The sequence below is a fragment of the Ixodes scapularis genome, unplaced genomic scaffold, assembly GCF_016920785.2.
Source record: "Ixodes scapularis isolate PalLabHiFi unplaced genomic scaffold, ASM1692078v2 PGA_scaffold7__128_contigs__length_106722199, whole genome shotgun sequence".
Classification (NCBI taxonomy): Eukaryota; Metazoa; Arthropoda; class Arachnida; order Ixodida; family Ixodidae; genus Ixodes; species Ixodes scapularis.
The window spans coordinates 70,966,758-70,989,046 of record NW_024609882.1 but is presented as its reverse complement, the minus strand read 5'-3'; the positions used below and the strand labels follow the sequence as shown (position 1 = coordinate 70,989,046).

The window sequence follows — 22,289 nt, the reverse complement described above, 5'->3', positions numbered from 1 at the left end:
ATGCTTGCAGAGTACTTACAAATGAAACAGCGATCTCATGTAATCCGTGATAGATGCATAATCCGATTCGGGCAGCACAGATCTGTCCACAAACACAATGTCGAGGATGAAGGCGGTCGCTCATATTCAGCGAAAGTTTCGCGGTCGCCGATGAGCACCTCTCGGTCGTGATAGATGCGTAATCCGATTCGGGCAGCACAAAACAACGCAAACACAATGCCGAGGTTGAAGGCGGTCGATCACATTCAACGGAAGTCTCGCGGCCGCCGAGGAGCAGCTCTTTGTCGAAACGCGTCCAACAAATACAGCACAATAATTCCATGGACTCCGACGAAATAAATGACCAATTCCGAAAAGTTGGCATGGATGTATTCCGGCCGTTCACGACGAAAAATCACGGCCGCGACTCAAACGCACGAAAAACAGGAATACACTGACGGGCGCCCCCCTTTTTGTAAACCGGACCTTCGTGGCCCGTACAACTCGCCATAACTTGGCATACTGCAAAGACTACGGCCCCAGTAGCCCATCAGCGCGTCAGAACGAATCACATGACAAATTTTCGTCCAAGCGTCCTTGTCCTACGGAGAGCGGTCACGTGTTTTGCGCCAACCCTCTGATTTGCTAGAAGGGGCCTTCGCACTCGCTCACAGCAACACGAAGACACAAAAGAAGGTTTCGAGGCTTATCAGAAGACGAGGTCAAAGGGGTTGGACAAAGCCGCTAATCTTCCTCCGCTGCTTTGTATTGCCACCTGCCCTGCCCAGGGAAGGCCGCGAAATCGGACTCGCCAGGGCTTGCTTTGCGTAGTACAACCTTGAGCGTCTCAAACTGCCACTCCTGTAGACGCGCATTATCTGGTGCGGACCGCGAGATCACAAGATAAATACGAAAAACTATTTTTAACGCCGCCGAAAACGCGGTTTCACGTGCACCAAAGAAAAACCGAAAAAAAAAGCGTCGGAAAGCTAGATATTTTGGTGTCATTACGCAGAGATAAGAGTCGCGTCCCTGGGGGTGTCATTAATCCGGCACATTCGAACGTCTTGCGACATTGTTTCTTCTGAGCTACACTCCAAAATAAAGTATCAGTGAAGGTGCGAAACCCAGTCAGGTGAGTTTTTAATATCCAAAATGAGGGCGCCACAGTTTGTTCAAGTCTTCAGCTTAAAAGGTCTTTCTCAGGTTAAAAGTAAGCAGATTCTATTTCGGTTAACCTTGCTTTGTATTGTTTTTTTAACGTCCGATTTTAGGCAGTCAAGAAATAGAAATACCTCGCCGGCATGGCTAGACCAAAATAATATCGACACAATCTTTCCGATTAAATACCATAACAGCGCAATAGTGTGTGCTGCCTAGGTTGTATATTTACACGTCTTCATTCTTTTTTTTTTTTTGCGAGCGGATATGATTTTTTTTTTTTATAATCAAGGTTGAACCGATAAATCTGATGCACGCGCGAAACGTAATTTTAGGCTCGTGTCGAACGAAGAGTTCAATAGGAGTTGCAAAAACTATTCTCTAGCACTTCCTAATCATACGCGACTCCGTGTGGCGATTAATTATACTCGATGTTTGTATGTTTGTACCGCCGAACATCAACGACAGTATCACCAAAGCAATAAATATTGCTTTGTACTGTAATAAAGCAATAAATATTGCTTGCACTGTAAACGGGTGATAGTACCACGTCAGGCAGAGATAATCTGCCTTTTGTCCTGTTACCCTTGACCTAGTGCCTAAATAAAAACCAATTCAATGCAATTCAATATGAACGGCTATAAAATCATGGGTGTATTTGACAGCATCACCATTACGCCCCTTTCACACCGTGTGGATGAAGGGCGTAAAATTCGCCTATACAGCTTTTTTACACGATTTCAGACACCATCGCTGCAAGTGGGGCGTAAAGAGGGCGTGTAAAGGGTGTAAAACGTCAGCCCACCCTTTTTACACCCACCGATATTCAGAAACCGTGTAAAGAGCGTGTAAAAAGGGTGTTTTTCCGAACCTACACCCTTCTTACACCCTTTTTACACGATTATGGGTGTTACAATGTTTAGTGTGTAGGCTTGTTGTCAGTCATTTGACAGTGGCGCCAAGGGAGTAATTGTGAATTGGGAGAGTTCAATAATGGTATAGACAGATTCATGTAATGTTCCTAGGCGGTCACCGCTGGAATTACATCAAACTTCAAGGCCCGGGCGTTACGTCGTTGATGAATCAATTCGTGTAATGTGTTCAAGTGCACTTCAACCTGACGTAAAATTATTGGTGTTAGCCAGGAAGGCCCGTAATGGCCCGCATGGCTTCCCGATTTAGGTACTTAATTGGACCGGTTCGGCTTTGGCGATGTGTTGAACCTGGGCCTGGTAAACAAGGCGAGGCTGGAATACCGAGCGAACCAACATCCGGGCAAAGCGGCGATGGGCTTCCCCTGATCGTTGGCAGATACGACGAAACAGGTGAAGCATGCTGAAAGCTGAATTGTGAATAGATGGAAACCAGGGCGACGCTGAGACAGGGGAAGTCAAGTCCACACCGAGCACGTGGAGTGTAGACACCTCCGTCAGGAGTTAACTGGCGAGGGTTAGTTTGAAAGGATTATGGCGGTTCGGCTGCAACTGTTAGTAACTGAGCTAGGCAGGGTATTGGGATGAGGAATGAGTTTCACCGAATTACACCAAGTTATAGTAGCATGCATCGCCACCTGCAGGCCCCGTGTTTGATGTTCCAAAGAAGTGAGTGGTCCACACTGCCACCTTATCCGCTTATGTCAGAAAGTAGACATCTGAGATATCCTAGTGGTCCCAAGCCAATGGTGGAAGTGCTACATTAAATACAAATCCCTGTAACGCCGAATTGGAGCGCAGCTCTTGAGGAGGAGTAGGGAAGGGTACTGAGGGGGGTCACGCCGCCTGGGGGTAGTCACGTGACCCCGGGGGGGTCACGTGATCTCGGGGGGAGGGGTCACGTGACCTGGGGGATCACGTGACCTCGGGGGGGGGGGGGGTCGCGTGACCTCGGGGAGGGGGGTCACGTGACCCCCCCCCCCCCCCCGGTTACGCCGACGCCGACGCCGCTCAGGCTGGAAACGGGCCCCTAAGAGCTGCGCTCTAAAAGCAGCGGCGCAAAGAAAGCGTCTTGTGGCAGCCACCGCTCCCGCGTAAAGTGTCCAAAGCTTGACCTACCTAGGTGCACAGAAAAGGAGCGATGTTGAAGAAAGGAGCTGACGAACGAGCAAATCTTGTCAGGTGGATGAAGCCACGGAAAAATGTAAGGAACAACCGCGTGGCTCACGCTATCGTATGCCCTCTGTGTGCGTCCATAGCAAACAACGTGTACACGTGGTGGGAACGGCTTAAAATCCTTGCACAAATATGGCATTTCGGACCCAGTCGTGAGCACTACATTTCTTTTTTAGAGCGCATCTCTCAGACGCCCACTCCCGGCTTGAGCGGCATCGCCGTCGCCGTCGGCGTCGGTGTAACCGCGAGTAACCCTCGTAACCCTCGTGAGGGTTACGAGGGTTACTCTCACGAGGGTTACTCTCACGAGCATCACGAGGGCTACGAGGGTTAGTTACCCTGAAAAAGGTTACCCTCACGAGGGTCACGAGGGTTACCCTCACGAGGGTCACGAGCGTTATGAGAGTTACCCTCACGAGGGTCATGAGTGTAACCCTCATGAGGGTCACGAGATTTTCCCTCAGAAAGGTTACTAGGGTTACCCTCACGAGAGTTACGATGGTAACCCAACTCACGTGACCCCCCCCCCGGGGTCACGTGACCTGGGGATACCCCCCCCGAGTTCACGTGGCCCCCCGTTGACGTCATCGCCACTGATGACGTCATCAGTGACGTCACTGATGACGTCACCGGAATCGGCATCGTCACCGTCATCATCACTGATGACATCATCAGTGACGTCACTGAAGACGTCACTGGCATCCGCATCGTCATTGTCATCATCACTGATGACGTCATCAGTGACGTGACTGATGACATCACCGGCATCCGCATCGTCATCGTCATCATCACTGATGACAGTGACGTCACTGATGACGTCAACGGTATCTCCATCGTCACCGTCACTGATGACGTCATCAGTGACGTCACTGATGGCTTCATCGGCATCGTCACGTGACACCCCAAGGTCACGTTACTCCCACAATGTCACGTGACCCCCCCCCCCCCCCCAAGGTCACGTAACCCCCCCCGCCACCCGGGGTCACCTGACCCCCCAGTACCCTTCCCTCCTTCTCCTCAAGAGCTGCGCTCTAATTCGGTGTTACAGGGAGCTGTAAACGGCTTTAATTTTTTAAATCAAACGTTTATGTCGAGGCTTAATTAAAAGGGACTGGAATGTGATTACTTTAACTGCACCACGCCCACACAACAGCAAACAAAATTCAGTGAGTTAATAAATATTTCAAATAAATTGGACAATTATTTACCAATGTCTCTATAGTTTTAGTAGCCACGGGATTTCTAACTTATCCCCAGTATTAAGAGTCCCAAAACACATCTTCAATTTTAGTAAATTCTGCACCCTCCAAATGCAATATGTAGTATTCACGATTCATATCATTATCACTTTCATAGCGAGAGTATACCCTCCGGTTCCAGAGGGATACTTCTTGTTGCCCTTGCTCACCAGAAAAATATTAAATATCGCTTTAAGACTCACCACAAAATTACCGAAGTGCCAGACATAAGCCCATGAAGACTCATAAAAACCGAACAGCTAGCCAAAACGTTTTACGCTTTCATTTGCTCGTGAATCGTGGCCGAAGATTCAGATGATGACTGAGCAACCGCGCATCGAAGCTTAGCTCTAGCTCTAGTTTGGCTATTTAAGCCCCAGGATGCGATATTAACCCGGATCAACCAAAAATGAAGCCTAATTCTGGTCTTTAAATTGGAACTGAGGCGCCAAAAAACAAGTGACAAATGAATAGCCAGGCAGTGAAGTCTTGCACTATTTTGGAAATTACGTTCAAAATACCCGGACTCTGGCCGAATACAATTATGTTTGATTTTACATTGGTTGTCTTGTGCATTCAAGGTCCTAAATTACGGGAATAAACAATGCATTTTGCCCGTAGAACGGTGCTAGTTAGGCTTAAAAAACATTCAAAGCCTTCATGAAATCTAATTTGAAAATGTTTGAGGATGTCGGTGTTTTAGAAAACGAATTTTGTCCTACAGCGTCCTTGCCTTCCACAAAACCCGTGATAAAAACAACTACCGCCTGGATGGGTGTCGCTTGTATTTTTTTTTTTTTGAACTAACTTTAGTTTACATTGATGACTGGGAAGATCGAGGGCTTCACACGAGCGTTCCTACGCAAACAACTAGATAGCTAACGATGGTATCATAAAGTATAATCCGTAAAAGTCCTCCGCGTTCACTCATAAGATTCTATACAGGCTAATTGTTTCAAGAATAGTTTAATGCTTCCAAACTTCAGGCAAAATATTTATAAAGAACAAGAGACCAAACAAATGGACGTTATGTTTACGCTCTCTAGTCATCATCAGAATAAAATTAGGCTTCAATTTTATGTTCACCTTATGCGTTTTTTTTGTCTCTTTTATACTCGCTTCCAGTTTGTAGAGAAGATGTTTAACCTGCATTTATTTCGACGGAGCAAAATATAGTTTCATTACTTCAGTATAATAATTCATTTCAACCTGATCAATAAACAGGCGGAGCACTGTGCATCATAGCAAGACCAGGCAGAGTAAAACAACGACCACTCAGGTTTATTAGCTCATTACTAAATATATAAAAAAAATCCAGACTCCGTGCACGTATATAATGGTTTTTATATCGTGATAATATTTTTGCAAAAAAGTTTAGTAGACTATGGATCAAGGAACGATTCTGGACGAACAAGGTAAATATGTAGGTATATATAGACATCCAATTTACTCGGCTGTAGTTAAAATTATATAGAGGCGTTTTCACGCACCAAATAATTTTTTTATCCATTCACAGGAAAAACGAGGAGTCGAAGAAGGTCCGGCGTTTCTTCGAGCTGAAGGCCTTGTGTCGCGCTTAAAAGATCTCGGTGAGGTTGACGTAATCAATATTGTCTATGATGTCGTACGCAATCAATACAATAAATTCTACAACAGAAATATATCGATATTTACGAGGTTGTTTCTACGGAATTGTCTTGTTTCAGCATTCTGGGGAGTGTTAGCTAAGATAATACTAATATATATTTCTTGCGTATCGGCTAATATTTCTTATAGGAAACTTACATTAGTATTTTACTTATTACAACTCAAATAGTTTGAAGCTTTCTGCGATGTGCTGTCTCAAGTTTCAGCAAACTTTTATACTTACAGTTATGTTGGCATTGAAATTGAAGCAAAAAAATTAATGCTCGCGAGTTCATTTTTTTAGGTATATTATACATGCAATTGTCAATATTCGGTACATCCTCTGCTTTCGGAAGAAATTTTACATTATTATCACAAATCAACATATTTTTAAAACTCTAAAATCTGAAATCTAGCTTCTAGCTTCTGCACAAAGGTGCTAGAAGCTAAACACTACAAAACTAAAATTGAATTATTTGTCTGACATAAGAAATAATGACTATATTTATTAGCATACGTTTCCTTCCTTACTTACAACTTTTTATTTGACCGACTCATACAGTTATCATATTGCACGGCACAGATCCAACTAAAGCTGCTGTCGACGTGACCTCTGGTAGATTCAAGCAGGGATTCAACAGTCTACTCTTGCAGTGCGCGTTTACATTCCTTTAGAAAAACGCGCATGCAGTTTGTCTCTTCAAAAGAGAATAACAAAAATAAAATGTGGTATTTAGGTTGTAGAACATAGAGGTAAGTCTACTAAAGTTGCACAAGAGTAAGGCTTCAAGTTAGAGTACTTCTTTTTTGCTCCCTAAACAACGGTTAACCACGCAATATTTTGAGCGAGAACCTAAGTTCCAGAGCAGCTTTGTAAAGTGAAGACCCGTATCCAAGAAATTATAACTTTTAAAATAACTTAAGGCTTGTTCGAGGTGCGCCAAGGTCCAAAGGTGATGGTATTTATATTCTGCAAGATTTATATTAGTACAAGAAAATAACTCTCTTTTGCAACTGTACGAGCGTTTAAACAACCTAAACAGAAAACGTGTACAAACTATAAAAGGTGTCTTTCTCTTGAATATTTTACATACCGGGCTTGTTTTTTCGCGCGCCGTGGAATTTTAGTTTTCTAATAATTTCAAATATTTAGCGCACACTGATATGATATTTTGGAAAGAAAACAAACTTTATTTTGTACATGTACGTATATGAGCAGAGGATGAAATACGTATACTACCAAGGGGATCAAAGAAATCGATGGCTGTTTGAAGGAACCGCATAAATTGGTTTCTTCACGTATAGCTCTAGGATTTACTATGAAGGTGCCCGAACCTTGTGGAAGCTTCCGCAAAATTTGTGGGAAGGTTCGCTCAGTCAGTCAATCAGTCAGTACAACTTTCTTGGTGCCCAAAAAAGGGATTAGGATGTGGTGAGGAGCCCACTAAGGGTCCCCTTCCAGCCCCCCCCCCCCCCCCCTCCCCCATCAGACGACGGAAAGGATCCCCTCGACCCCGGCGGCGTCTTCGGCCAGTCGGAGTAAGTCTTCTTGGACCCGAGGTCCGAGCTGAGCAGTGTGTTCTCCCAGCTCTCTTCATCTCTGAGCTGCGTCAGTAATTTATTCGCGCACATGCCCTTGTCTATCCTACTACACTCCCACACCATGAATATCAAATTCACTCTCTGCCCACATAGTTTGCACGCGCCCGTGCATCTGTACGGGTACCACCGTTTTAGTAAAGCCGGACACGGATAAGTGTTCGTTTGCAGACGTCTCCACACCGTGGACTCTCTCCTGTTCAGCGAGGGGTGTGCAGGGAGAAACCTTGCCATCCCGTTCGCGTAGCGGTCGAGAATATCTCTGAATGTCACCAGCCTGTCTCTCCCGGACGACGCAAGGGGGGTTCTAGACGTTGTGCTGTCCCGGACGGTATGTCCTAGGCCGCGTCGTGAGCCTCCTCATTGCCAGGAAGCGGTGCGTTTGCCGGTGTCCAGACAAGTCTCACTCTTCCTCTCTAACCGAAGCACGTCACACCCCTGAGGACGCGCAAAGTCTTCGGCGACACTCTTCCTTTGGCGAAGTTGCGAACAGCGCTCTGCGCGTCGCACACGACTGTCCTGACGCCGGGCGTGCTTAGCGCCAGTGCCACCGCCACCTCTTCCGCCGTGTCCGGGTCGTCGGTCTTCACGCTGCAGCTCGCGACGAGGTGTCCGTCACCGTTCACCATCGGCGCTGCCATGGCTCCTCTTTCCTTCTACTCGGCTGCGTTGACATACGCGACTCCCTCCTCTTCTTTTAGCATTCTTCCCAGGGCTTTGGCCCTCGCCTTCCTTTTCTTAGCGACGTGCACGGGATGCGTGTGCTTTGGGATGGGGGAAGTTTGCAACATCTCCCTGACGTATAGAGGAACGTCCACTTTCTCGCCTCTCTGTGTCTCATACCGGAGGCCGATTCTCATGAGGATGTGCCTGCAGCTAGTTGCGCTCCTCGTGAGCCGTTCCACCTGGGACATTCTTTGAGCCTCGATGAGCTTGTCGATGGTATTGTGTACCTCCAGGGCCGCCGGCTTCTCGTTTGGCGTCGAGTCCGGCAGCCCTAGGGCTCGCTTGTGTGTCTTCCGCACGATACATTCCGCCTTGGACTTTTTGGACGCTCCGAGTCTCATGAAGGGAACCACGCACGCCAGCTGGCTCATCACGAAAGCTTGTACCAGGCGCATAAGGTTTCCTCTCTTCATCCCATAGTTCCTGTTGGCGATCCTGGCGATGAGCCGGGCGACCTGATAGGCCGTCCCTCCCAGGGCTTGTATCATCTCCCTGTTCTTTCCATCTGCCTGTATGCGCAGGCCTAGCACCCTGATGCTCTCGACCTTGGGGATGCGGTGCCCTTGCGTGAAGAGTTCGATGTTCGATTTCTTCTTCCCGCCGCGTTTGGGTCTCAGCAGCAAAAGCTCGGACTTCTCCGGAGAGCACACCAGTCCCGTGGGAAGTACGTACCCTTCTACGACCCAGACCGCCTCCTGGAGTACTTCCTTTATTTAGCCGTCGCTGCCGCCTGTCACCCACAGCTTGATGTCATCGGCGTAGATGCTGTGCTGCAGTCCGGTTATCTTCTCAAGTTTCGCGGGCAGGCAGATCATCACCACGTTGAAGAGGTACGGGGACAGTACCAATCCCTGTGGCGTTCCACTTCCCTCGAGGCAGATGTCTTCGGACTCGACTCCGCCGACCGTCAAATTCGCCTTCCTCCCGCTCAGGAAGTCCTGGATGTATTCAAACCTTCGCTTGCCAACGGTCACCGCCCTCAGGTTGTCGAGGACTGCCTCGCGTATAATGTTATCGAAGGCCTTGGTCAGGTACAGGCCCAAGATCGCTCTGATGTCGAGGGGGGAGCTCCCCGTTCCATCCACTATCTGATGCTTCAGGCGCAGCATCACGTCCTGAGTGGACAGATGCGCCTTGAAGTCGACCATGGTCCATGTACCTGTTCAGCCTCGCTAGGAAGACGTGCTCCAAGAGCTTGCCCGCGCACGAAGTTAACAAAATGGGTAAAAGGGAGTCCAGCTGCGGCCTTTTGCCCGGTTTGGGGATCATTACCACCTTTGCCGATCTTCCACTGCTGGGGGATAGAGCCCCGCTCCCAGCACGCGTCCATGTATTGTGTTATGCCGGTAACGGCTCGGTCCCCCAAGTTGCGTAGCTCCTTGTTCTTCACCCCGTAGGGACTCGGAGTCGACCTGGTCTTTAGTCTGAACAAGACCCCCTTCACTTCCGCTTCGGTGATGGGCACGTCCAACACCGCGTTCCTCTCCCCGTCGTACTCTGTGGGAGCTCGGGGTGGGTTATGTACCTCTTCCGGATCTCCTCCATGAGGTCCTTCTCAGTCTTCTCATGGCGACGCAGGTTCTCGTTCATCTTCTCCTTTTGGGCCGTCTTGGTGCCGTCTGGATCGATCAGGTGCCGAAGGATGTTCCAGGTCTTCGGAGCGCCAAGCTCGTGGTCGAAGCCGTCGCAGGAGTCTTGCCACTACTGTCGTGAAATCTTGTTGGCATGGGCTTTATTCTCCTTATTTAACTTAGCTATCTTACGCCGAAGCTTGCGGTTACGTCTCAGGATCCTCAGCCTCCTGGAGGGTTCGCTTACTTAAATAAATCACGTAAAATAAAAAAAAGAAACTATGTTTTCCTAAATTTTTCATGTACGCTTGAAACATATTTTATGTCAGTGTGGCGTTTATTTGAACCCGACGAAGTAAAGAATAAAGAAGCCAATTGTATTTTCTTTCCATTTCACAGATGGTTTAGCCGTATTAGACGCCAGAATAGCCTACAAAGATTTTCCGACGATTTTAAGAAAAAGGCTTAGCGATACTTTTTTTATGGAGGAAATCAGTTTTCATTTTCTTTACTTTGACTCCTACGGTTTTATGTATTCGCACACAGAATTAATGAATGCAGCCCTTTCGAGCACTTCTGTAGTAAATCCCAGCGCGATAAGTTAAGAAATCGATTTATGAGGTTCCTTCAAACCGCCATGGATTCCTTTGACTCACGCGGAATTTAGCGGAAGACGCGAGAATTACTTCGCTCGCACTTTATTTTAATCGTTTACGTATACAAATAATTACTGAACAAGCGTTACTGCATAGTTATTGGCACTTATTTTGACTTTAAAGTGTCCTTAGTTTCATTGGCATGAAACCCCCTACTCCCTTTCTCTGCAGAAAAGCGCAGATGCTGTGTGCGTTGCTTCACTATCAGACATTGTACATTAATAACATATATGAGAGGTAACATACCGCCATGCTCTTGTAAAGCCGCTGCCATTATTTTGGGGTCTTCTTGTTAAACCTAAGGCAAAAACTCAAAGTTTATGCTCCAGTAACTTGCCTCAGGCAAATCAAGATATAACGGGGATTGTGGAGACAGCAGTCATAAAAAAAGATCAATGGAATGTTGTCAGTATACTTTACACAATTAACATGCACGTATCAAGCTATTTTAGCTCAGAGTTTAATTCCATTCCCTGAAAAAAACACAACAGCTGACAAATATAGTACCCTACGTGACTGGGAAATAGTTCAAGCTATCATTACGGTAATAATCGTATGCAACCTGTGATATTATCAGCAAGTGCCGAGTGCAAATGCGCCAGATGTTTTCTATTAAAGTGTGCTAATCACAAGTAATTTTAAAGCAATTACTGCCTGCTTATTTTAACATGCTCACTAGGACCAGGTGAAACTTTTCCGTTCATTACATATTACTTCTAAAGGTCAAATATGATAAGAAGTAAGCACCTCTAGATGCATATTTAGCGGTAACATTAACCTGGGACATTTGTTCCAGCATCATGAGACCTCCGAAGAACTTGGGACATTATCATAATTAGTGCCCTACGTTTTCCATCGCAAATGGTTTAAATGTAAATTTCTAGCAGCAGGAAATACATTTATTTCAATGAGTATCGCTTCCATTCCACTTTCTACACAAAGGATATATGATTTGCAGCCAGACATTCCTAGAATAATAAAGAAAGATGTCGTTTTTTCGTTCCGACATGACTTATGCCGCAAAAATATAATCATTATTAGTTTTCGGGAAATTATTGTGATCAGACATATTACTTTGCATCAGAGCGCACGCTTAAAAAATCTGTGTATTGCGATACGAATGTCCTTGTTTAGGAAAAACTTGTTTTGAATAAGCCGGAAATCGTATTTTATGAGAGATCTCCTACTTAAAAAAAAAGAGAATTCAATGCCCAGTCTTCCTTTTGCATAAACTGCCTCCTTAAAATATACATGTCAGGCTTTTAAAGAAAAACTATACTGATTAACTAAAATTTTGCGAATTTCCAAATATTTATATTCTGATTTTCGTCATGAACTGCTGCTTAGTAGTGTCTTGTAGGTAATATTTCACCTGACGGTCCAAAGCTGTATTCGGTTGACTGCTTCATTTCCGTATTTAAGTGCGTTTACCAGCTAAGACAATTCACAAAACACGTGAATGTATATGTATTTTAGTTCAATTATGTTTGCAAGCATGACAGCTTAAATGATCTCCCTACTGAAAAAAACCATTTGAAATTCAAACGGGTGGCAAACTGGTCGCCCGTTTGAATCAAACTTGTCGATCCGTTTGGATCAAACGTGATTATGGGATACGGGTACCCGTTTGGAAACGGTACCCGTTCGAAACGGTACCCGTTTGATACAGGTGCTCGTTTGATACGGGTGCCGTATGGTACGAGTACCCGTTCGGCATGGCACGTGACCACACGTTTGAACGTGCCATTCGAATTGGCAAATTATGCGCTAGCCCTAAATGGGTATCGTCTGGGAGGTTGGTTATCTTAAACATATTTAAGACGTCCCGGAACTCATAAACGTATTTATAACATGGAGAAAACACGTAGAACAAATGCACTCGCGTAGGTGCTTGTAAGTGGACAGGAAAACCGACACAAAAGATTGTTTTCAATTCTCCTCGAAGTTTATTACCTCTTGTGTAGACAAGTACAAACGTGCAAACGATCTGTGAACACTATACAGGTAGACTTTCGGGGAAATTATTCTCCTCGCTGCCTCGCGAATAGGCGCTGCATAATTCTTTAGATAATCTAGAAGAGTACGCGTAGAAGAACGGTCAATCGTTGCCAACACGTAGGTTGCAGTGCACTTACCATAACAATAGCGGACTTGAAAGATGTAATCCGTGATATTTGTCGACACGGTCAAAGCAGGACAACCACACAAACACAAACGAGAGGGAACGGCTCCTTGGAAGTTTCAACACGATGCGCCGCACAAGCTGTCATTTGCCGAACCCAACCAAACCGCGAGAATTTGCGACTTCTTTGAAGAATCGCTCGTTGCCGACATACACGTGGGTCTTTTCGAACACTGATAGCTTTGGCCCACATCCAATACGTTTTCGAGAGACATCCCAATAAGACCGCAGGGTTAGGCGACAGATTGAAGCAGGTAGGACGAGCGAACTTCGAGCAGCAACTGACAACAAGCAGACAAAGAAAAAAGCGGCTGCAAGGCGCACCCTTCCGGATCTCGATGCTTATCAGCGTGTAGCTCGCGCGCTGCTGTGGGTCACGTGACAGGGGTGACAAGAGAGGAGGGAGGGGGCGAGGTCAAGGCGCTGGGACCACCGGGACAGCCCCTCTCCCTCTCCCCAGGCATTCCAGGGAGATGCGTTTTTGTAGTCCCGAAGAACAAACGCGCGCGCGCGCGCGCGCGCTCGAACTTTGGAAATGGCGGCGGGGCGGCCAGAAGCTCGGCTTGCGCCCGAGCGAAGAAAGTACCCAGCGCAAGCTCGTAGTTTGAGTGCTGCAACGGCGGGCGTACTCTCGCAATGCTCGATGTTCTTGCAGCCGCGTGTACACGTGCTACCTTCGCTGCGTCTTGAATTAAAGTGAAACGGAGTCTAGATGTACATTCTTTCACGCGGTCGCGTCTTCTGCGAGAGAGATTCGAGCTGAACAAGTAAATTGAGGCAACAAAGATGGACAAAGTATTAAAGGTCTGTCAAAAATATCGGCTCACCAACGTCGCTCATTTACGTAAAACAAAAGAAGGTGTTAGTTTTAGTTGCAGTATAATCGAAAATCAGCGCAATTGAAATATAAATATAATTACTTGCATTACGCGGACGATCTGAAATCGATGAACCGGCGCTCCCAGCCTTCCGGAAAACATTGGCTGCCACGGCTGAAACGCTAGGCGTGCCCACGCCGCCGATCTGTACGTTCAATATCAAACGGGCTCCGGAGAGCCGTTTGATTAAACCGGTGCAGTTTGCAGCATGGTCGCCGGTTTCAGCAAACGTGCGACAACTTTGCCCAAACGAGTCGCCCATTTGCCCAGACGAGCGACCCGTTTGCCAAATAGGTGACCGTTATGGCTCATACGGGGGACCCCTTTGAGCCATACGGGCGACCCCTTTGACAAACTGGTGACCAGTATGGTGAAACGGTTACCGGTATGGACCCGTTTATTTTCATATGGGCGCCAAATGGTTTTTTTCAGTAGGGCTATACAATTTTAGAGGACAAATCATGTTGTTTATGTATAGGTTTAATAAATAATTTCTTATCTGTAAAATATAATATCGCGAAAAGCTGGTGTAATGACTTGGGGGACGTTGGAGGTATTTGGTTTATGTTCAACGGGATATATAATTCCCGTAATGAAAATAAAAAAAAAAAAACGAGGCCGCTCGCACAAAACTGAAGGACACTATTGTGCACAAGCATATTATAGGCGGCACGAACTAGGAGACTTTGAGTGAATGTACGCGCCTTACATTGACAAGCAATCAGAAGCGACGCACAACATTTGAAGGGATCAAAGTAAAGAACTTGATAGACCACGGGGAAAACTTATTAGTTCGCAGCCTTTCGTGCCTGTGTGTGCTTTCGGTGCCTGGGTGACGAAGTGGTGGCACTGTAGAGGTGAGGTGCCAGCGGAGTTTGGAGTGCCGTATTCTGGGAGACGGCGCCGCCGTAGTCCTAAAGTGCAGGTCCCTTCCGTTTTACATATTAAGAGAACAATGCAATTAACTTTACTATAACCTGAAAAGACCACGCATTGGATATTTAGATCTAATTGCACTTAAACGTTGACGAAACGAGAAAACAAAGTTTGAAATGCGCGAAATTATCAAAATTTGATAATCTTAGCTTACCAGTCGCGGCTCACCAACAGCGCAAACAAAACCACCGCTTCGGCGCAGTTCCCACTTAGCCACTTACGTCATGCTCAGGGCACTCAAAAAAAAATTGTTTGTTTTGTACCTTTTTTAAGCAGAGCTTACAGGTGGCGCTATCAGCGCACTCATCGTTGACCACGTGATTCGCGGATCGCATATGCGCCTGTGTAATCCTATGCGAGCGTTTGTCATCGCCGGCAGCTTCTGTCGCGTGAGAGAGAGAAAGTTTGCGACGTTGGGCACTATACTTCTATAAGCCCGTCGCGACATATTTACGTGTGGTTTAGTAAACTGCACTTTATACTAAGGTTTTGAAAACAAGCCCTCGCGAAAAATTGACATTCATTCGTTAAAAGTGTTTCAAACAACAACAACCTCTTTCTGTCCTATAGGGCCGAAAGAGGTTGTGCAGCTTGTGTTTTATAAAACACAGGCTGCGGCCACGGTAGCGAAGGCATTGCCGGGTATACCAGACTGCCAATAGACCATTCCGTTTAGCGCTCTCTGGGCGGCACCATTTTGTTTGACAGCAGCGCCCTCCCCATACATCCGGGAAATTCAGCGGGTTCGGCGGGGTAAAACGAGAGAGAGGGCGCACGCGCCCGACTCCGCTAGCAGACGACAAAACGGGAGGTTGCCATTCTCCATCTATGGGCTCTATTGGCGGGCTGTACGGAACATCGAACTCTCGCTCGTGGCTGCCGTTGTGAAGTAATTCGCGTTTTTAGAATAGTTATGGCTACTCCAAGATCAGCCCAGAGCTCTCTGTTGTTCTACTTCGGTAAATGATCAACTGACATATCTTTTTTCTGCCACTTAAATAGCAGTTGAGTCAGCCGGCAGTACTACCCTCAACTACTGCGTGTATTGCGGCAGGAGAGCACATTTTTATTTATTATTTCAGACATCCACTCATGGTCGCTAAAGGACTACACCAGTACGAACTTTGTATAGTAAAAAAGGTACAGCCACCGGATTCACTTTTCGCCAGAGAGACCGGCCAGTCTGACACAGTTTTCCCTATTTTTTTTATTTGCACGCAGATAACAGTGCAATTAGACTCTGTTAGTCTTTTTTATCTAGCATAGTAATATACGATAACTGGCATACCGAAATCTGCGCATCTGCGCTTGAAATTCTCAAAATGACGCGATTTTCAACAGAGTTTGTACGCCAGCCGGATGCTAGGTACGGCCCACTTGGCGGAGCAGGCGACATCCGGGCGAGAGGGGGGGGGGGGGGCATTTTTTTCTCTTTTTACCCTCTCTGCAATGACCCTATAGGAACGGTCTATAGTAACAGACGACACATTGCCTTTGCGTCCAGCTGCACCCGGCTTGGCCAGCCGCTTGGTAGGTGACATTACGTTTTTTACCACCTGGTTAAAGTATGTAGGTGACGACACAGGATCAATGGGTGCCTTAAGTGGATACTTCATGACTCAGGCTCGATTAACACTGCCGGAGTCTCTGCTAAACGGTAATTTAGAGCATCTCCGAGTGCATTTTGCGCCCTCTATGTGAATTTCCGGTTGTTTTCTTTCGTTTTGCTTTTCTTGGGAAACCTTGCAAAATGGTCCGCACGCCGACAAAGCACAAGACAGAACACGCTAATCTGACGCTGCTGATGTTCTAGCGTAAGCTTGTGTCGTTGCTTGCTTTTTATAACGCATGAAATCGGGGCTGAAGCGAATACAATTCCTCATTAGCACGCCGCAATTGTATTGCCTCTGTATCCCTACTGAAAAAAACCATTTGAAATTCAAGCGGGTGGCAAACTGGTCGCCCGTTTGAATCAAACTTGTCGATCCGTTTGGGTCAAACGTGATTATGGGATACGGGTACCCGTTTGGAAACGGTACCCGTTTGATACAGGTGCCCGTTTGATACGGGTGCCGTATGGTACGAGTACCCGTTCGACATGGCACGTGACCACACTTTTGAACGTGCCATTCGAATTGGCAAATTATGCTCTAGCCCTAAATGGGTATCGTCTGGGAGGTTGGTTATCTTAAACATACTTAAGACGTCCCGAAACTCATAAACGTATTTATAACATGGAGAAAACACGTAGAACAAATGCACTCGCGTAGGTGCTTGTAAGTGGACAGGAAAACCGACACAAAAGGTTGTTTTCAATTCTCCTCGAAGTTTATTACCTCTTCTGTAGACAAGTACAAACGTGCAAGCGATCTGTGAATACTATACAGGTAGACTTTCGGGGAAATTATTCTCCTGGGTGCCGCGCGAATAGGCGCTACATAATTCTATAGATAATCTAGAAGAGTACGCGTAGAAAAACGGTCAATCGTTGCCAACACGTAGGTTGCAGTGCACTTACCATAACAATAGCGGACTTGAAAGATGTAATCCGTGATATTTGTCGACACGGTCAAAGCAGGACAACCACACAAACACAAACGAGAGGGAACGGCTCCTTGGAAGTTTCAACACGATGCGGCGCACAAGCTGTCATTTGCCGAACCCAAACAAACCGCGAGAATGTGCGACTTTGAAGAATCGCTCGTTGCCGACATACACGTGGGTCTTTTCGAACACTGAGAGCTTTGGTGCACATCCAATACGTTGTCGAGAGACATCCCAATAAGACCGCAGGGTTAGGCGACAGATTGAAGCAGGTAGGACGAGCGAACTTCGAGCAGCAACTGACAACAAGCAGACAAAGAAAAAAGCGGCAGCAAGGCGCGCCCTTCCGGATCTCGATGCTTATCAGCGTGTAGCTCGCGCGCTGCTGTGGGTCACGTGACAGGGGTGACAAGAGAGGAGGGAGGGGGCGAGGTCAAGGCTCTGGGACCACCGGGACGGCCCCTCTCCCTCTCCCCAGGCATTCCAGGGAGATGCGTTTTTGTAGTCCCGAAGAACAAACGCGCGCGCGCGCGCGCGCTCGAACTTTGGAAATGGTGGCGGGGCGGCCAGAAGCTCGGCTTGCGCCCGAGCGAAGAAAGTACTCAGCGCAAGCTCGTAGTTTGAGTGCTGCAACGGCGGGCGTGCTCTCGCAATGCTTGATGTTCTTGCAGCCGCGTGTACGCGTGCTACCTTCGCTGCGTCTTGAATTAAAGTGAAACGGAGTCTAGACGTACATTCTTTCACGCGGTGGCGTCTTCTGCGAGAGTGATTCGAGCTGAATAAGTAAATTGAGGCGACAAAGATGGACAAAGTATTAAAGGTCTGTCAAAAATATCGGCTCACCAACGTCGTGCGTTTACGTAAAACAACAAAAAAAAAGGTGTTAGTTTTAGTTGCAGTATAATCGAAAATCAGCGCAATTGAAATATAAATATAATTACTTGCATTACGCGGACGATCTGAAATCGATGAACCGGCGCACCCAGCCTTCCGGAAAACATTGGCTGCCACGGCTGAAACGCTAGGCGTGCCCACGCCGCCGATCTGTACGTTCAATATCAAACGGGCTCCGGAGAGCCGTTTGATTAAACCGGTGCAGTTTGCAACATGGTCGCCGGTTTTAGCAAACGTGCGACAACTTTGCCCAAACGAGTCGCCCATTTGCCCAGTCGAGCGACCCGTTTGCCAAATAGGTGACCGTTATGGCTCATACCGGGGACCCCTTTGAAACATACGGGCGACCCCTTTGACAAACTGGTGACCAGTATGGTTAAACGGTTACCGGTATGGACCCGTTTATTTTCATATGGGCGCCAAATGTTTTTTTTTTTCAGTACGGATATTACTAATTAAAATAACGTTTCGAGCATTAGTTAGCTTAGTCGCCATTTCAGAAAAAAAAAAAAAACCGTAAACAAAGTCAAATTGTGAAGTTTTGTTCATATGTTGCGCACTGCATCAGAATGCAGAAGCTGCGCTGCTTTCTTTAGCTAAGAGGCTATGGAAACATTCAGTGAGACTGCCTCAGGAAATATAAACAAACCCAATGCACGATGCAAAAAAAAAAAAAAAAGAATCGCTGCGTTTTTAACGGTGCGTTGAGCATAAACTCACATTATGAATTGTATTGAGACGACACAAGAAACATCTGGTGGACACCGACAATCTAAAGTAATAAACAACGTTTACAAAGCTGTGCGTGCTTACACCTAGCAACTCCAACAAAAAGATCGGCACAAGGAAGCAGACGGTTAATTTAACGCATCACACAAGAATATCACCTCATTCCCACTTCATCACAAAGACAACCAATAATATTGAACACATTTCGCTGCTTCTGTGTACTGTATTGTAGTCCTGATGTTGTATGTTTCAGTGCTCTTTTATACCCCACACCTGTTAAAGCCCCATACTTGGGGTGAACAGTATTCATAAATAAATAAAATAAACAAATAATACATCCATCGGGAAGTAGGTCGGATTATCAGATAGCTTTGCCGGACGAACCAGTAGTAGCGAAATGTCTAAAAAAACACGAGCGAGCCGCCTGCGATTGGCGTCTGCTCTCTGCTGCACCAGGCGGAACTTCGTCACCCTTCAGAACGTAGGACTATTTCAATCCACGAGAATCGAGTTCGACGACGAAATTCCGGAGTTGGGCTCGAGTCACGACCACTGGAAGTACGTGTGGCCCGTTTAGTAAAAGAAGTGCATTAACAAGGTTTCGGTTTCGGTTTCTGGTGAGCTTTCAATACAGAATGGGTAAACAATATTCCTCTTTTTTGAAAGACGCGACAAAGTACTGCTTATTACTACTTCGGGATATATAATCAACCATTAACTCGGATTTCCCGGAATTGAACGGAGTTGTTTTTTAAAATGTCCCCCGCAACAACGCGCACGAGCTGCGGCTAAGCAGCATAATTTGGAGGAAGCCGAAGGCCAGGCCAGGGATCAATCAGGGGAGCTCGGGTCCGTCGCCTTACAGCTTCCACTTCCACGCCCTGCTCCCTCCGGCGGGGTGTGTTCCGAACGTTTCCAATGCCGTTTCTTCACTGTCACCCTAATCCCCCCCGCACGCGTTCAGCTCGGAGAACTTGGGTGCCACTTAAAGCCTGGAATATCACAGCAGGCTTGCTGTGAAACATGCATACAAATATCCGGCCTGTTGATGAGCGTTTATTCGTAGTACCTATGTCTTACCGCTACATGCACCTCCTGATTCATATTAGGACACCTTCATGTTTTTAGGTCACCCGGTTCGAGACTATGGCGACGTCAAAGTTGAAGGCGATTCCAACATTACTTCAACACATGCGATGAAAAGCGATTGTGTTGGGAAGACTAGCAAAAACGTGAGTGGTTTGGTCTCATTCATAAAAGACCTCTTTCTTGTCTGATTTTTTTATAATGTACCGTTCATTAGAATTGAGAGGTACAAAATGAAATAAATAAATAAATACAGTAAGAGGCCAACACAAAAACAATTACGGAGGTTGAGATAGGGGCAGGGACATATAAATATATAGCGACAAAGAAAGAGACAGACAGACGCACAGATATTAAAAACACGTGAATTTTTTTCGTAAAGCGTGCGCGTATTCATTTCTAACTTCTGTTCACATGCAACGTGCTTGAACGTATATACACACAAAACGTTGCAATAATACTGACCTACTAACGAGTTAACTGATCTGTCTTCGAAACACTAATTATAATGCAATTGAATGCAAAGGTGCAAGCGAGCTGGACAAGGACGACTGTAATGGAGAGGTCCCGGGTTCGATACCCGAGCCAGGCGTATTTTTTCAGCCGCTCGCCAGTCACCTAGCTGTGTTTGGAGATTTACGTTTGTTCTTTTTTCCTCTTGTTCCCCTTCTCCAGGGATTATTTTCGTCATTCGAAACACCGTTTTCTTGTGTTTTTGTTTGCGGTATAAAATTTTATAAGGAAGACTGCTAGACATTCCTTTTTTTTTGTTTTTGTTTTATTCAGAAGAATAAAAATATTTCGCGAAGACGATTGGGTTTTATAAGAGATGCGTGCACTGAGTAAAGAAATTACAGTCTTCGGTACCTTTGCGGTTTTGCAATATGTGGATCACAAATTCAATGTTTTTTATTGGGCCAGATGCAAAAGAGGATATATCTGGCATAGAAGTAAAACGCATGTATTCTTGATGTTTAATAAGCGATTTATAACATGATCTTATTGCCGTATACAATTCTGCTGGGGCATATAGCTGTGACCGCAGTTTGGCTTAAATCGGTTTTTACCATGTTTTTGTTTTTCTGAGGCCAAATGCTCCAATATCTTGGGGATGAATATCACACTAGACTGTATCATTGCGTTGGGCAGGATGCGCAACGGATTGACAGTCACAGTTATTGTGACCAAATTATCGTCATAAATACGAAAGTAACTTTATAACAGAGAGACATAAAAAAATTCAGAACAGAATGTTGCTCCTTTGAAGTAGTTTAGTTTAAGGTCAATTTTGCGCTCGTCTTGTGTTTTGATTCTTGTGTCCTGTCTCTAATGCGCTACTATTTTGCCATGTGTCATAAAGTAAAGTCGACCTGCGCTATTTGTCTAGTGCCGTCATCGTGTGCAAAATAGTGATTTGCTATTTTTTTAAGCGGCGAGCATGATTATTTATAAAACTCTTATTACATTAACCTCAAAGACCAAGCACACTTAACTAATTAAACTAACTGTGCAGGCAAAGTGGTAATTATGAATCATGATGCTTAAAACCCGAGAGTGGTGAGGGGAAAAAGGATATTTTAAAGCCAAAGAAAAATAGCTCAGAAGTAGGCATCTTTTTTTTCTATTGATTAGCATTATTACACTTCCTCATTCATAACAGGACGACTTAATGTTTTAGGCCACCCGGTTTGAGACTATGGGGACATCAAAGTTGAATGCAGTTCCAACGTTACTTCAGCACATGCGATGATCATATTTTTTCCCTTACCACATTCTTGGGTTTAAAGATCATGATACGCTTAGCCTGTTTCTTGATCACAAACTTTCCGCTGAATGGAGACAAACTAAACTTGACAAATGTAGCGCCTCACACCAAACTTTAAAAAACTCATTCACGATACCTTTTGAAGAAATCTACGGCAGTGATTTTTATCACACAAACTTTAACCTCACTATTCTGCTCTTCAGGTAACGTGTACATTTAAAACAGTCCTAATTATTTATTAATAATACATAATTCCTCACCTAATGACCTCCGGTCAATAGAGTCTTACAATAGTTCATTGAAATATTTCACTCGGACCATTTCGCAGATTCCACTTTGAAAAATATATCATTTGAAAACTTGTAATGACAAGTGTAGTGAGATCACACTCTAATAAATCCCTGTGCCTCTACTTACCCGAAAAACATTCAAAGAGTCAATATCTGCGATCTGCGAAATCAGCTAAGGAATGATGAGTCGGAACATCCGTTTAGTTCTAAAATTGAAGATGTTCTGCCTCATAATCCGCTGAGCTGATTTCGTAGATCGCGCAGATTAGCTTTTCGAGAAATTTTCGGGCAAGTAGACTCGCAGGCATTTCTTAGAGTGTA

At 45.7% G+C, this 22,289-nt stretch overlaps 1 protein-coding gene across 1 annotated transcript in view; it reads left to right on the top strand.

The window, feature by feature from the left end:
• LOC8038861 (arginase-1-like) overlaps positions 1-22,289 on the top strand; it is a 48,250-nt gene that overhangs the window by 3,266 nt on the left and 22,695 nt on the right. Inside the window, exons 3-4 of the mRNA XM_040504513.1 lie at positions 6,003-6,075; positions 19,956-20,059. Coding sequence (XP_040360447.1) covers positions 6,003-6,075; positions 19,956-20,059 — 177 coding nt within the window. The remainder of the gene's footprint in view (positions 1-6,002; positions 6,076-19,955; positions 20,060-22,289) is intronic.